Source organism: Chiroxiphia lanceolata, chromosome 3 (assembly GCF_009829145.1).
Source record: "Chiroxiphia lanceolata isolate bChiLan1 chromosome 3, bChiLan1.pri, whole genome shotgun sequence".
NCBI classification, from domain to species: domain Eukaryota; kingdom Metazoa; phylum Chordata; class Aves; order Passeriformes; family Pipridae; genus Chiroxiphia; species Chiroxiphia lanceolata.
In genome coordinates, this window is record NC_045639.1 from 65,043,033 (window position 1) to 65,059,560 (window position 16,528).

General features: G+C 39.7%; 1 protein-coding gene across 7 annotated transcripts in view; it reads left to right on the plus strand.

Annotated features, from left to right (window-relative positions):
* The first annotated feature begins 12,732 nt into the window (after nt 1–12,732).
* Nucleotides 12,733–16,528, plus strand: part of TBC1D32 (TBC1 domain family member 32) — a 79,709-nt gene continuing 75,913 nt past the window's right edge. For 3 of the 7 annotated variants that reach the window (XM_032683088.1, XM_032683094.1, XM_032683096.1), the window contains exons 1-2: nt 12,733–12,852; nt 15,026–15,180. In XM_032683088.1, the coding sequence (XP_032538979.1) occupies nt 12,784–12,852; nt 15,026–15,180 (224 nt within the window). In that variant the 5' untranslated portion in view covers nt 12,733–12,783. Of the gene's footprint in view, nt 12,853–12,874; nt 13,427–13,783; nt 13,867–15,024; nt 15,181–16,528 lie in introns of those variants that run through there. The other 4 variants (XM_032683090.1, XM_032683089.1, XM_032683092.1 and 1 more) reach the window with 4 other exon arrangements.

Here is a 16,528-nt window from a genome sequence, read left to right on the forward strand (position 1 = left end):
ATAAGACATAATGAAATAATTTACTATGTATCTATCCAGCACAATGCAACATAAAGACAAAGCAATATTAAGTGTTGCTTAAACAGGCATTATAAATAGTTGGGATTTAAGGAGTCAGACATTTTAAAGAGTTCAGACGATACTAAAAATTAGACAGCAAATGTAACAAGGTTTACCTGGGGAGACTTTTAGTTCTTTCTACATATGTTCTTTAAATGTACTTTGTCCCTTGGTGGTGCAGAAGCAAATTAGCAACATGTGAAAACTACTAAGGAAACAGAAGGTATACATTAATTTCATACCTAATTATTAATTAATTTGCTCAGGTTCTACCAGAATAATCAGTACTTGAACAGGTTCACTTGTTCCCAATGATCTGCTGCAGTGTCTCTGCTTAAAATTCCAGGGGGGCACAGTTGTAGCAGGCTGAAGAGTAACGATTGCAGGGAGCTGGAGCCTGGCCTGGGCCCTCCTTTAATGGGACCTGCACCACATGCTCTTATAGTACCAGGAATGACTAGGTCACTAATGCTAGGGTAGACAGATGTGATTTCTTTCTGATAGTTCCATTACACTAGCATAAAACTGAAGTGGAGAATGATGCAGGTGAAATAGCTCCACTGATCTTGTATTGCTGTAAGACTGTAACAGTGTTAAGACAGTCTGTGTTATTCATACTGGAAAAATTATTCAGGACAAATTAATCTGCATAATGTATTATGAACCAAAACTTTGGTGCCCTGATACAAACAATATGTAGTGTTGGGAGATGACAGGTTCAACTAACTTATTAAATAAAACACAAATTACCTTTGACAGACAAATGATATGAAAGGCTGACAGAAATTTTTCTTCATGCTGCCTCTCTTTCAGATAAAAATTCTAAAACACAACATATATAAGCACTTCCTTGTACATTTGATCCAGATTGCCTTTCACTCCCTTCTGTACTCCATGCAGGTTTTAATTTGCTGTAATATTTGTCTGACAAAAAGTCTTAAAATTATATAAAATAAGAGACAATTTGAATACTTACATGAAGATACAAACATTTTCTACTTCCTAACCCTATTACGTTATCCTAGGCGTCAGAAATTGATGTAAGAACCATCATTGACCTAGAGAAAGAGGCACATGTGAAAAATGGAAAACTCTTCGGATGAGATTCAGCAGGAACTCTGGTATAAACAGAACTTTGTAAACTTTATACCCCAAAGCGAAAATTAGGGTGCAGCCTCCTGTTTGACTTTGAAGATCCCAAATGCCTGCACACTTCTTCACACTTCAGTCTCACAGTGCTCACTGACACTATCTAGCTCAGCCCTAGAAACTGGGAACTCAAACCCTCTCCTAGGAGAATTTTATAATTGGTGAGAAGTAGGCTAGGCTGAGCAGGACTTTCCTCTTCTTCTGAGGATTTGTGAAGGAGGACAGGATTTGCCAAAGAGGGAGAAAAAGCCCACAAGGGGGAGCTTGGCTCTGCAGAAACACTAGGGCACTTGGATAGGAGTGAGTTGTGGGACTGTATCTACTGTCAGAAATTATCATGCATTTTATACTAAACAGTTACTGGACTTAATAAAAAGAAAAGTACCAACACTCCCACATCAGTACATAACCACAATGCTCCAGTAAAGCTTCATCCCTGTATAAGATTTTCAGCTACAGGAATTTGCAATTCTTTTGGGAAAGGAATGCATTCCTTCCCTTCCCTGTGGAGCCCACAATATGGATTGCTGAAAAAGGAAGGTTTGGGGTCCCTCAGGCTGGAGGATGTCTAATATGCAGATCTACTATTGCTAATCTCTCCTAAGGCAGACACAGGGCAGACTCTGAAAAGACACCAGGAGCTTTGCCTAGCTTATTCAAGCAGTCTTGATGGGCACTTACCCTCAGGAGAGAATATGGACTCTGGATACCAAAAGTAGAGAGAGGCATGTACCCACACCCCTGAATAAGGCACCTAAGATCCAGAGAATGATTTGAAGGACAATCCTTCATTTTGTATCTTCTATCTGAATCCTCCTTGTTCAGTATATCAAGGAAGGCAAAAAATGACCAGATTGGTCAAAGACCCATCCAATGTGGCCTTGAACACTTCCAGGGATGGGGCATCACCACCTTCCCACTGAATAATTTCTATCTAATTTAAATTTACCTAATGTAAATGCAAATTTATTTAGTCTCTAAATTTCCCCTTTTATATAATTATTTCAGTCCATGATGGATAGGAATTGGAATGTCCTGATTAAAATGGAAAAAAAAAAAAAAAACTGCAGAGGGATGAATAAGAGAAAGAATAAATGGTTCAGTTCCGCAAAGTGAAATTCTTGACATCCATTGCATTCAGAAACAACTGAGAATGTGCAATAACCCTCAGGAGTGATCTTCAAATAACCTCTGTAGCAAAGCACTACAAACATAAGCTAATTTTAAAAAAACAAGTGTAAAAGCCATAAAGTTCTAGCAGAGCTTATTTACTGCTTTATACCAAGATCTATGCTTGTATAAAATTTCATGAAATTGCACCTAATTTACCATGGATTATTTCTTGAATAAAAAGTAGGAAGAAAGTGACTAATAATTTCCCTATATTTTTATATTATTTTCATCACCATAGGTAACCCACCTATAATAAAAAATGCAGCAGATCTGTTTTGTAATGCTATGTTTATTGTATTGAGTTATATGCAATACAATACATATCAATACTGTATGGTGCATAAGCAATAAAATAAAGAGTATAAAGCACAATGGCATTACAATTATTTAGTGTTATAAACACTATAAAGCATCAGAGTAGCTAGTAAAATTATGCTGAAAACTAAGCAGGAATGTATTTTTAAAGTTTTTAGAGAACTTTGCCAAGTACTACTAAGCTGTGAATATATCCTCCTTAAAACTTAAAACCACCTCCACTGGTGTAATTTGAGATAGATCCATTAGCATAAATCAAGTTAATCAACATACACCATCCTAGAGTCTACATCCACAAGGATTCTTCCCTTCAGCTACTTCATTATTCTCCAGTGCAAGCCCAAGAACCTGAGTTAAGCAAAAAAGAGTGCACCAAAGGAAGAATGACTTTAAAATAGTAATTATCACATTATTAGCACACTTTGCATGCTACAGGAGTGCTCCAAGGATTCAGAACAGAGTAATGTCTCCAATCAAGCCATTACAAATTCACAAAACCCATTTGACAGATGAGAAAGGGATGAGGATTACACTCAGCCATATCAAAACAGGATATACTCCCATTTTCTTTGACTGTAAATCCAAGTTATGAGGTTCCAACACCCATCATCAAGAACTGACTTCTCCCACTTCAGAATCACAGCTCTTTCCCCTTCAGCAGCACTGACTTGCACACTGCAGGTCTGGTGTAGTAAATAAGACTATTTACAAGTCTGGAAAAAAGATACCTTCTGAATCAAGGGACCTAAGTCCTACCTTGTGGATTTAAATAAGCTTCTGACTCAGGAGAACAGGGACTCACTGTGTGTTTTTTCTGGCAGTTGCCCCAAACAGGTGCAATTTATAAGTGCAATTACTTGGATGGAGAAGGTGGTTCTCTGGAAAAAAAGAATGGAAGAGATGAGTTTTCTGAACAGAATAAGAGAACAGGGATCTGGAGAGGCTGGATTGATGGGCCAAGGCCAGTAGTATGAGGTTCAACAAGGTCAACTGCTGACTCCTACACTTGGGTCAGAACAACCCCATGCAGTGGTACAGGCTGAGGTAAGACTGGCTGGAAAGGTGCCTGGCAGAAAAGGCCTTGGGAGTGCTGGTCAACAGCTGCTGAATATGAGCCAGCAGTGTGCCCAGGTGGCCAAGAAGGCCAGTAACATCCTGGTTGGTATAAAAAATAGTATGACCAGCAGGATTAGGGCAGTGATTGTCCCTCCGTATTCGGCACTGGTGAGGCCACATCTCAAGTACTGTGTCCAGTTCTGGGCCCCCTTAATTCAGGAAGGACATTGAAGTGCTGGAGCTGGTCCAGAGAAGGGCAATGAAGCTGGTGAAGGGTGTGGAGCACACGTCCTATGAGGAGCAGCTGAGAGAGCTGGGGTTGTTTAGCCTGGAGAAAAGAAGGCTCAGAGGAGACCTTATCACTCTCTACAATTATGTGAAAGGAGATTGTAGCCAGGTGGGTGTCAGCCTCTTCTCCTAGGCAACTAGCAACAGGACAAGAGGACATAGTCTCAAGCTGTGCCAGGGGAGGTTCAGGCTGGACATCAGAAGGAATTTCTTCACAGTAAGGGATGTTAAAGATTGGAATGAGTTGCCCAGGGAGGCGGTGGAGTCACCGTCCATGGAGTGTTCAAGAAATGACTTAGTGCCATGGTCTAGTTGCCAAGGTGGTGATGGGTCAAAGGCTGAACTTGATGGTCTTAGAGGTCTTTTCCAACATAAATGATTCTGTGATTCATGTCAGATAAATGTATTTGCAGATTTCCAGAATCACATTCATCCTTATCACTAAAATTCACTGAATTATGCTGAGATGAAGGTGACATATTGACTGTAATAACGCAAAACTGTAACATATATTTTTTTACTACTCCAAAGAAATTAGATTCATTATCTTAAGAAATGTCTGTTTGTTACCAATAGGATTCCATGGTGTGACAGATTCTGTTACACAACAATCTTAAATTCAGTTTTCATTTAAAGACCGTTCTTTGTGGATGAACACATTCAGGACTGTTTTTCTTCACCTATTTTTCTTTATGTCAGAAATCATATTTGTTCAGAGAAGCTCCAAAAACTTTTCTTGGATGTAAAATTCTCTTAGGATCACAGACATTATCTAAGCAAAATAAAAGAAAAAGTAAAAACAAGTGTTTTCTGGAGTTTAAATAAACAGTGTTGTTACCAAGCAATGCTTTTACTATTTCTTTAAAACATCACTTTGATGTTTGAGGAGGTCACAGTTTGCTAGGACACAAAATATTTGAAAAACAAAGCACACAGTTCATGTTGCTGAAAGTACACAGAGGAATAAAGCACTGCAAAGGATGGGCCAAATTCTGTCTTACAAAGAGTACAGCTTTAAATAAGCAGCAAAGAGCATGATTTGCTTACTTTTCAAGCGTTTTACAACATACCAAAAATGAACACAACAAAGTTTTCTGTGCGTCACATCTGGCTAGATTAATCAGTACTTCTAGAAGAAACTCTTACAAGCAGACTATAACTTATATTAACAAGAGAATATAAAGCAACAGCTTACATAGCAAATGTCTCAAGTATTTGACTCCCTGCAAATATTAAGATTACAGACAGCGCTTGGTTGATGATGCAGGAAGGAAACTGTATTGTGTTTGATGCTGGGATTCAGAACTATAGCAGGATAAGCCATTGTGTAAGGAAAACTGTAGTATATCTGGATGGATACAATTTTCAGAAGACAGATGGGAAACAGAGGTTAGAGAAGGTATGGCGGCTTAACACAAAACCACTTACGCAGGCTTTGCGGTATATATGGTATAATAAAGGAAGCGATAGCAATGACATATTTTAGGGAAATCCAAGAGGGACAAAAATGCAAAAAAGGAATAGCAGTCAGTATTTGCAACAGAATAGCACATCACCAGCTCAGAGGAGCTGATGAATGAATTCTGAAATGTCAACGTGGCAGGTGCAGGAATTAACGCTAATCCTGGGAGGAAATCTGAAGGAAGTGTCCTCAGCGATACTGTACAAAAGATGAACATAAAATTGAGCAATTATAAAGATATTCAACCTCAGGATATCAAAGTACTGGTTTTCAATGTGTGGTGGTTTCAGAGCCCCAAAAATCCAATTTCTAATCTCCAAGTCCCAAACCCCCCCTTCCCCCCACAATTTGTTTCAGTGTGAGAGAGTTTTCCAGACATAACACAACTCAGTATGGGGGGAAGGGAATTATATTCCAATTTATTACTACACAACAAATACTATAATACATTATATACAACAATTCTAATTATCTCTCCTATGGTAAAAACAATATATATGTACAGATCAAATCCCTCCTTTCCCTCCAAATATAAGTTCAGAAGAAAAGAAGAGAATCACTTTCAAGACAGCACAATCTTTTCTCTTCCAAGCAGCAGGTTCACTCCATCGTAGTTGGAAAATATCTCTCTCTCTCTTCATTACCACACAGGAGTTTCCTCTCACCCCTTGGCCCTTCGGCTCCAGCCAAAGGTCTCTCTCTCATGGACTGAAATAGCAGGGACAGGCTTGCCTCACCACGTCATATCACAAAGTGCAGGGCATCTTCATGACAGTCCCTTCCTCAGGAGATTCAAGTTCCTCCTGAGTCAAAACGTTCAGGGCTGTTCAGTTCAGTTTTTGCCCCAAGCGTTCTAACAGAGCTCCTTTGCTCCGTCTCAAACTGCCAGCATGGCAGAGGGGGAAAGGAAAGCCTCTTCCCCCCCGCATTCCTCCTGGCCGGCCCAGTCCAGCTCCAGGACATCCCTGCATTTCAGGACTCCCTTCAAGTGGAAGTCCACCTCCTCCTCTTCCGAAAAAGAGGTCTCCAAAGGTTTGGGGAAAGTAAAGTCAGGTCTCACCCCAAACAGTCTCTGTTGAGCTTAGTCCTCTCTCTCTCTGTCGGATAGCTCTGTGTCTCTCGGCTTGGTTCCATGCCATCTCTGCTGCTTGTTATCTTTTTTGGCTTTCAGCCACAACTCTCTGTTCAGTGCTGCTCTGCTGAACACTGTTCCGAGTTCCTGCAGCCCCTAGCCGGGGATAGGGGCCTTGGCCCCCAGTGGGGCTCCTGGCCCCTCTCTCCTCGTGACCTAAAACATGGTTGCTTCTCTTCCAACTACCTCATCTCCTTTCTTTTCCAGCCTGTTGCAATATGTTGATTTTCATAGGAGCGAAAACACAGCTCTGATTGGCTCCACACCAAGAACACCACCCCCCTGGAGTTGACCACTTCCCAACTCCAGGGGAAAACTCTTTTTACTCACGACACAAGGTAGCACAGAATGTCCTTACCAATGGGTAAGCACAAGAAGAAAGACTTACAATCCTAAGGCACAGGAATATTGATGTACAACTACTAAAAAGGCCACCAGGTTTGCTGAGCAAACTCCCTAGGAAGCACGGTGCAATAAATTCTGTCAGCATAATGTAAAATTATAGCTTTTGTATTCCATTCATATTTGGGAGGGGAGATTACTTTTTTAAAAAACTGCAGTTCCTTCCTTACTTTTCTCTAAGGATGAGACATTCAGGTCTGAAAGTATGAGAGGATTTGGGAAGTCCATTTGAACCAGTGAAGACTCACAGGGAAGCCTCTGCCTAAATTTTGCACCTCCTTTGGCAGCACGGCCATTGGCAGCAATGCAATTCACAGAATTGCAGAATGGGTAAGGTTAGAAGTGACCACTGAAAGTCATCTGGTCCAACCTCCCTGCTCAAGTAGGGACCCCTAGAGCACATTTCACAGGATTGCATCCAGACAGTTCTTGAATATCTCCAGTGAGGGAGACTCCACGACTTGGCAACCTGTTCCAGTGCTTGGTCACCTGCACAGTAAAGACCTTCTTCTTCTTCATATGCAGGTGAAAATTCTGTGTTTCCATTTTTTCTCATTGCCTGTTATCCTACTGGTTGGCAGCACTGAGAAGAGCATGGTTGCCTCCTCTTGACACTCTCCCTTCAGATATTTTTATATATTGATGAGTTTCTCTCTCAGGTATCTCTTCTTTACGACGAACAGGCCCAACTTCATCAGCCTTTCTTCATAAGTGAGGTGCTCCCATCCTCTAATCACCTTCATAGCCCTCTGCTGGACCTGCTACAGGAGCTCCATGTCTCTCTTGTACTGAGAAGCCCTTTCTCAGAGTGGTGTTTCTGGGGCAGCAGTACCAATACTTGGGCCCTTGTCCTCGATGCACTGTGGGAGCAGACCTGGAGCTGACAGAAGGCTTGCAGGCATGAGAGTCTGGAGTGCAAGACAAAGGGAAGGAGAGCCCTGCTGCAGAGATGTCTTTGCATGCTTACATGATCCTCCATTCAGATTGCATGTGGGATCTGCAAATCCCTGTGCAGACAACTGCTAGCAAAATGAAAGGAGAAGAGAGTTCTCTAAATTGTTCCTATTTCTAATGTTGTTGTAACTGCCTTACCTCAGCAGCAAAAAACATTTCACAATAGTGCAGTGTACTACATCTAAGGCAAAACGAGAGGTGTTATAGATTCTCTTTCAATTAAAACCCTGCAATGCTAGTTAGAGATAGTTGTCCTGAGTGACTCCAGCAGTGATTTTAAATGATTAAGATCAAATGGAGGAATGGAACTGAAAGGAACCCTACAGATAGACTATAATCTTCCTTCACTGATCACACATACTATTTGCAGTGTTTAGAAGTGCTAATGTAATGCCCACAAAGATCTAACAGTTCACTTCAGAAAATGTGTATGGTACAGACTTCACTAAAACTAATGAAGTGGATAATTTTAACTGCAAGCAATGGTAAATTATCAGTTAAAAACATTTAATACTTTGGGAATATTCTTTTAGCTTCCAATTTTTTATTGGGCAAAAGAATAAGCAATTCTATCACCCCAGGTCAACATAATTTCTTTCATATTCTGTGGTGATATTGTACATTATATGTCTACAACCACAATATCTATGTCATCAAAGCTTGATTTTAGTATAATGGTCATAAATACAAATACATTTACATTGAAATAAATGCTGTATTACAGGTCAATAGGTTCAAAAGTCAGACATCCACACAACTTCTGAATATTGCTGCCACCTTCAGGAAACACGTGATAAAAAAAGGCCAAAATATTATGTAGAAAAGAAATGGCAAATAAATTGGAGATTTATGATGCCACTTGGTTATTGTATTGTACTTCTGTAAAGTTAATTTTCATAATAGTATATAAAGATAATTGTACTATTCTCAATTACCAATAAAGACATAAGTGCAGTGTTAAGAGATTTACCTAAGAACAGTCAGAGCCAGTGACACATATGTCCTTATCTCCTTGAAGTTTCACCAAGAGAGAGCTGTGGATAAGAAAATTATATTACTGGCATTTGGATATATTGTCAATGAAGCTTATTTTGTCTCTGATTCTTTGAGGGAGTTACTTAGCATTGCAGTAAAGATTTTATTACTTGCACTGAACCTCAATTCCAGTGGTTACTTTTCCAACCACAAGCAGAGCATCTATTGAAAACTGCATCATAAAATACAGATGGAAAAAATCAGTGTCTATATATTCACTAAGTTAAATCTTTAATCAATAACATTCCTGATTGTTAGTGGACAGGCTGTTATCAAGTGGGTGCTTTACAATGTTATGTGAGAGTCCTATCGATTTCCTGCCAGTTTCTCACTTCTCAGAAAAAAGAGAGCAGGAATAGCAATGTAAGCTCTTCAGTCTTTTTGGAATGTCAGCATAACTGAAGTTTAATTACCAAATAAGCAAACTGACCAAATTTTATTTTTTGATTCCTGTTAGAGCTTACATGCATCTCATATCAGTTGAGCTCTTAATAGGAACATACAAAGTCATCTGATGTAACTTTAGACTAAAGTCATGACACTTTTTTCCATGTTACGGAACTGATATAAATTCTCTATGGATGTGTTTTAACACAAGTCTTCCAAGTGCAGCTGATAGTATGAAGTGATCCAGCCTGCAAACCTCATGACGATTTACTCACCAATTCCTTAGTGTTTGTTTAAACAGAAACATCTAGCAATGGGCTAGTATTTCCCCAGAGTGCACAGGGAGGAAAGGACAGATGGTCTCCAAAACAGAAAATTTCCTTTGGAGATTATTTAAAAAGATTTTCCCATCAGCAGTAATATTTTAAGCAGTTTCCTCTTGGATATTTATGATTAGATTATGATCTAGTAAAGTCTCAAAACATGTTCATTGTTCCTCCAGATTTGAGAAACTCCCATGATGCGAGAGGGCAACAAATGCCACAGTGGTCATAAAAGGGTTGATGAATTGTCTTCATCTTTTACTTGGAGGCTTAAGAACTGCTTAAGGGATGTCAGAGGATGCAGAAAGGTGGTATAGACTTCTTGTGCTACCTCCAGAACCAGAATTCACACTTACTTCTCCTTTCTGAACATCAATCTCAGTCCTAGTCTGTGAAACTAAAGTGAGGTTACCTTGGCTCCTTCTGGTCTTAGTTTAGCTCTGAAATGGGAGTACAAAAAGTTGCTTTGGTTTTGTTTTGGGTTTTTTTTTGGTCAAGTGTAGTTTGCCCTCCTCTTTAGTTCTTTGATATACACTCCTTTGAAAACTGTATCAGCCAAGGCAAGGCTTCAAGTGGGATTTCAATACATACTGCTTATGCTAAATTATTCTATTAGATACTAGAACCCAATTCCTTTAGTAGGTCCTACATACGGAGTTGCTGAAAGTCTTAGATAAACATTCTTGGAGAAACCAATGGCTGTCCACTAACTACATAAAATCAAAATCTCTCCAGACCTTTTAGTGTAATCCAAAAAAGGGTGGGTTTGTAGGCAGTTACAATGAAGAAAAAGAGAAGAGTCAGAACAGAGCAGATGGAGAGGAAAGAAATTACATCCCTAGTGTAATGACATGAGCACCAAGATCAGCTGTTTCCACTTCTACCATTAGCTGTAAAGAAGATTCCTTAATTTTCCACAGTTTTCTCCTCTCTGATCTGCCACACTGCAGGAACATTTTAAATTTACAGAAATTTGTAATAAACTGGTAATTCAAATACTGGGACATGTTCAAGGTATGGGGAGAGAATCTTTTAAATTAAATTACACTTCTCTATAACACTTTAATTACATTCCTATAATGTTTCACAGTTTGGAACTCTGCTTATATCATATGCTACACATTCTAAGAACTTGTGCATTTCTTGTTTCCTCTAAGTTTCTAAAATTATGGAAATCAGCACTAAGACTTTCTAGCAATGTTGAAATCTTAAGAAGACTTATTTTTATCTCATGCCTTCCTGAGCTGAGGTTAGGAGCCAGGTTTTCCTGTTTGGACAACTGGGAGTGAACATTTGGAATATTTTTACCAATGAGAAGGATGTCTTAGTGTAAGATAGAGTGGAATTTCACCAATGTGAAATCCACATGAGCAATTTTACAGTGACTGAAACCTCTCTCATATGACTGACCTCCATCTGTGTAAACATAATGCATTTCAGAATAGTGTTGTTCACTCTGCAGTATCACCCTCACAGAGTATCTGCCTGGCTGCATTGTAATGGTCATTGCAAATGGCATCTGAGCCAGCTTTGCTCGTGAGAAAGGGCCCCAGCTTACAACTGCTGAAAACATGTGGCTAACGAATCTGGGTGAAATACAGAAGGTGAAAGAGGGTAGAAAGGAATGGAAGGATTTCAGAAACACCACAGGTACCATGAGGACATCTTGCTGTTATGCCACTACAAGTGCAATTTTTCTTATAGGGTGTTTTATAAGATAGGAAGGGCATGTTAAACTACAGGCTCTTTGACTAAAGACTGAACACCATGTACATTGCATTTCTTTATTCCATATCAGCTACGAAACTGAGATGTTATTGCTTGAATCAGCACTTGTGAAGTGATAGAGAAATTAGAAGTGTTGTACCACAGCACCTGTAAGTAGGTATGAGGACAGAAAAGAAGCAAATGACACTGTTTCTTGGGAAAGAAGTGCCTGGCATGGATGAGGAATAAGATGCTGTCACTTGTAGCCCATTCCAAACAGTGACTTTATAGAAGATGGAGAGACTGCATGGGCAAGCTGACAGGACTCTGGTGAGTGTACTGAAGATCTTGCAAGCAGCAGTCAGCAGACAATTTTTCCAGTTTTGTTTCGTGGGTACCTGAGGGCCCTGGCCACTTCAAAGCACTGAAGAGATCAGTGTTAAAGGTACCACAACAATTCTGTTGTAAGTGATCAAAATCCTGTTGCTGAGGAACAAGCAGTAAGACAGGTTTATGTTGCAATTCCTGAATCATCACTTTTTGGCGGAAATACTGCCATTTACATGCTTGGCCCCAGCATGCCAGCAGTTCTACTGTGCAAGTGGATCCCCACACTGAGGTAGAGCTCTGTTAACTGAAAGGGCTACAGATCCATTTAGAGGAACATATCACCATGGAGGATTAGCATTACGTGGAAGATTAACATTAAAGGAATATGTCATTGTGGAAGCTTAGCATTACTGACGTTATCAGAATCATTAGAAAAATGTAGGAGCCAAGGATAATAATGTGCAATGTATCACCTTACATGAAAGCACTGACAAACTCATTATGAGTTTTTATTTTAACTAAATTCTGGATTTTTGTATCTGAACTAATAGGAAATGATTCCAAATCAAACTGCTGTTGCTGTTTTGTGTTATGCACTTATTTGTTGAACAGAAAAAAATACTATTTGCTCTTTTTTTGGTAATATTTCCTTTGTCACAGGAGGATATGAAGAGTTATAGAGCACCGAAAAACACCTCGCCATTCACTATTTTATTTATTGTTACAATCTGCTTCCCTGCTGATAAAAACTGGGAATAACAGCATGACTGTATTCCTTCGATTTCAGCGGAAAACCTGGGGGCCACCACGGGCTGGACAGACAGGAGCCCTGACACACCAACCTGAAGACAGGGAGGTCCATGTTATCAGCAACTGAATGTGTGGGGAGCACCTTATGGATAAACGCATCCCAGAACCACAACTTTACCGGGCCCCTCAAAGCCACACGCCGCAGCAGCAGCGCCCTCCCACCCCCGGCGGCGGGAGCGGGCGGGCTGCGGCCTCTCGCGATGTTACCAGGGGTCCTGCGAGACTCGGAAGCGGCCGCCGCCGTTGCCAAGGGCTGCCACCGCCGCGAGGTGATTCCCGCCGGGAAGGGGGCAGGGAGCCGGGCAGGGAGCCGGGCAGGGCCAGGGAGCCGGGCAGGGGCGCGCAAGGCGACACCCCGGAGTCTGGGCGGAACCAGGAGTGCGGGGCTCCCGGGGCCGGGGGAGCGCGGCGCGGACGGCGGACAGCCGAGGCGCCCGGACAGAGCCCGACCGCGCCGTCAGCGACGGCGTGACAGGAGCACCTGGCCAGGTTTAGCTTGTGCCGACGCTTTTGAAAGAGACCAGCTGCTCTGCTCGTACGTGGGTGGCCCTAAGAATGCTGGTTGCTGCCCAGAACTGGTGCGCAGCTGAGTGGCGGGCGATAAAGCTCGAGAGGGGGTAGGAATTCTCTCGCACTGCTCGTATTCTGGGAAGTGCTGTCCTTGGTTTGTTGCTAAAATTGCCACTTCTTTTTTTTCGTTGTCCTACTCAAGCAAAGGCTTGTGTAAGGATAAACGGGTCGCTTCTGGATCGTCCCGTGGGCTGGAGGGCGGGATTTGCAGTTGTGCGGCAGTGCCGGCAAAATGAGTTTGACCTTGAAAAGTCTACCTAAACTGGGTTTTGGGTAAGGTTTTTTTTTAGGGAGAAAACCATAATTTAAACGTTGCCAGGAAACTGAATGGGGGAATATGCCCACTGGGAAAAAAAAAAAAAAAAAACAAACAAAAAAACCCAAAAAAACCAAAGCAAAGCAAACACCAGAAAACCAAACACAACAAACCACAAACCTTTACAAATGTAAGATAAGTATCTCTGTTAGTGATTACATAAGTCAGGAGTTTTTAAAGAAGATATTCTCTTGATTTGTCTCCATGAACAATTTCAGTGGGGCTTTGCACCGACTGCCTTCTACTACCTGGATAATTTGACCTTTTAAAAATGCCTATTTATACCAGAATACTAAGTGATTTTTTTACCCCAGGGGATTAGGATATTATCCAATATTAAGGTTTATATAGACTATATCCTGAGATTCTAATTTATAAGAGGACAGCAAATCAGGAGTAAGTATATTACAAGGGATTTACAGTGTTTTGTTTGTTTGTTCTGAATTTAGTTTAATGCTGTTTTTGGTAAGATGATTGAGTTAATATTGAATTATGTTTGATCAAAATAAAATGTTCAGCAACTGCTCTGTTTATTACAGAGAACTGCTAACTTGGTGAACTGTTACTTTTCATAAGAGGTAACTCCACCAGCTGGTGCTATATGGCTTTGGGTTGTTTTTTGGGTTTTTTTAGGGGGTTGTGTGTTAATACTGTTTAAGTTTGAAGCTGTGATTGACTGTATTGTCTCTTCCAAGTGTGTGTATTGTTTATTCACAGGTGCTTAGAAAGTCTTTGATTTTTTAATTAAAAAAAGTCAAAGGTCTCTACTAGAAACATATAAGTTAGGACTCCCACTGAGGGTTGAAAGTATTCATTGGCATATAAAGATGTTTAAGCCCTTAATTTTGGTTAATTAATTACTCAAGATCAAAATCAAGCTTTTGTCTTTTTTTTTTTGCAACCCTTGAGAATTTAACTGATTGTCTTCTGGACTTGACAGATGTTTCCATTTTCTCACTGCTTCTGCTCCTCCCAGTTTTTCCCAGTAGATGAAGTTTAATTTGACAGAACTCTGTCAGGTCACTGCAGATGATTACCACAGGGAAGTTAAACAGATCTGATAATTCCACCTGCCCTTTCAGAAGCTGACAGCACTTTCTGTCATGGACACAGCAACAGCTCTGAATAGAGGGATCCAAAAATCAGAACTGGATGAGAAGTAGCTGAGAGACTTGTAGAGTTTTCTTATTAATATACAGTTATTATGCCTGTAAAACTCTGCCTCCTTTTTATTTTTTTAGCATACAGTGTAGTCTTGTGACTATTTGATGGACAAGTCCTCAAGCAACTACAAATTCGAGTATTCAGACTTCTCTTAATGTGATATTTCTTTTAAGAATATTGTGCTACAATTTCAGGATTTTCATTAAAACTGATTTGATTATTTTGTTTTGTGTGAAGTTTTCCTCTGTGATCGTGTCTTTTGGTAGAAAATCTCGTTGTTGATAACAGGAAAAAATTGATAATTTAAGGGAATTTTGCTTTTCTTAGCATCTTGAGGGGAGGAAAGCCCCTGAACTATGAGCTCTTGTTCTTCTTTTGTTTGTTTTCTACAGATGTCTCACTTTACAAGTGAAGATGAAGCTCTATTACAGTCTATGCTTAGACAGTTGCTGCAGAGCGTAAAGGAAAAAATCACTGGAGCCCCATCAGTAGAATGTGCAGAAGAGATTCTCCTGCATTTGGAGGAAACGGATGAGAATTTTCACAAGTAAAATATTTTTACTGTTTTTAGTTTTTTGAAGAAGGTGATATGTGCTAAACTGTATTATTCGTGGGAAACGTCTGCAATTCATATTGCTTTACAAATATGTATGTATTTATATATACAGATATTCCTGTCAATAATCAACTCTCAGATGATGCTAATTTAGAGAATAAAATTAATTTTGCCATTTTTCTGGTTTGCATTTTTTCCTCCACTCTTGGTAGTATATCTTAACTGTAACAGTAATTTATGAGCTGTTTATGAGAGAGGAATTTACAAAACTACCTAGCAGTCAATTGATGCATGTAGACATATAATCTACTAAATGTGCACATGAAGAGGAGCAAGAAGAAATCCTCACTGAAGGCTATCAGTGTTTTTGACACTTGCTAGGCAGTATAATCTTGTTTTTCAAAATAAAGTAAATTTTCAGAAGGTTGTTTGGCTTTCATATTTGATTGTTCTGTCTGGCGTATATTACTGAACATGTTTATTTTATCATGTATATCATGAACATGTTTGTCTTATCTTGAACTAATCATGAACTGAACATGTTTATCTTATCTTGTTATTCTTTTAATTTATTTTTAAATAAAGCAGAAATGTATCCCCATCATACTTCTGTTAAATCAGACTTGACAGTATGACCTCACTTACATGGGATCTAGATTTCTGGAGCGCACACTCCTCTTTACTTTCTGTGATGTTCTGACTTGTTTATTTTTTTACTACATCAGGGATTTTCAATATGCATTTTATGACAAGCCAAGAGACTATCGAGCTGAAATGATGTTGAAGACATTTTAATAAGGCCCAGAACTCTGCGATGTGACGGCTTCTGAAAAAGCTCGTTCCCTGACAGTTTTTTTCAGAAGTGGCACTACCTTCATCCTCTTAAATTTATGTAGTCTTTAACATTGCTTTGTCAGTGGTAGAAGTTAGGTAAAAGTAAATAAATTAAATAGAGCTAGGGATTATCTAAAATTTCACTATAATTTTAAACCTTTGAAACTTGTGTGCATTCTGAAGATTCTTTAAAATGTATTTTAGCTCAATTTTAATTTGTATTACAAATTGTATTGGGTGATGCTTTTGTTGGCACTCTTGTGAATTTTGAGCACCAGGTTCCTGGGTGACAAGCATGGAGTAAAAGGACTTGGTTATAAACACATCAAAGATGATGCTAATTGAAAGTTACGTGTAATTTTGAAAGAAAAACATTTTTCTTTAAAAGAAGATATGTAAAATAAAAAAGCTCAAGCAACAAAAAACCTATGAAATTACTTCTGTCAATATTTCTTCTGAGAACGTAATAGGAGAATAGCTGGGTTGAAGGAGTAAATTCTACAGC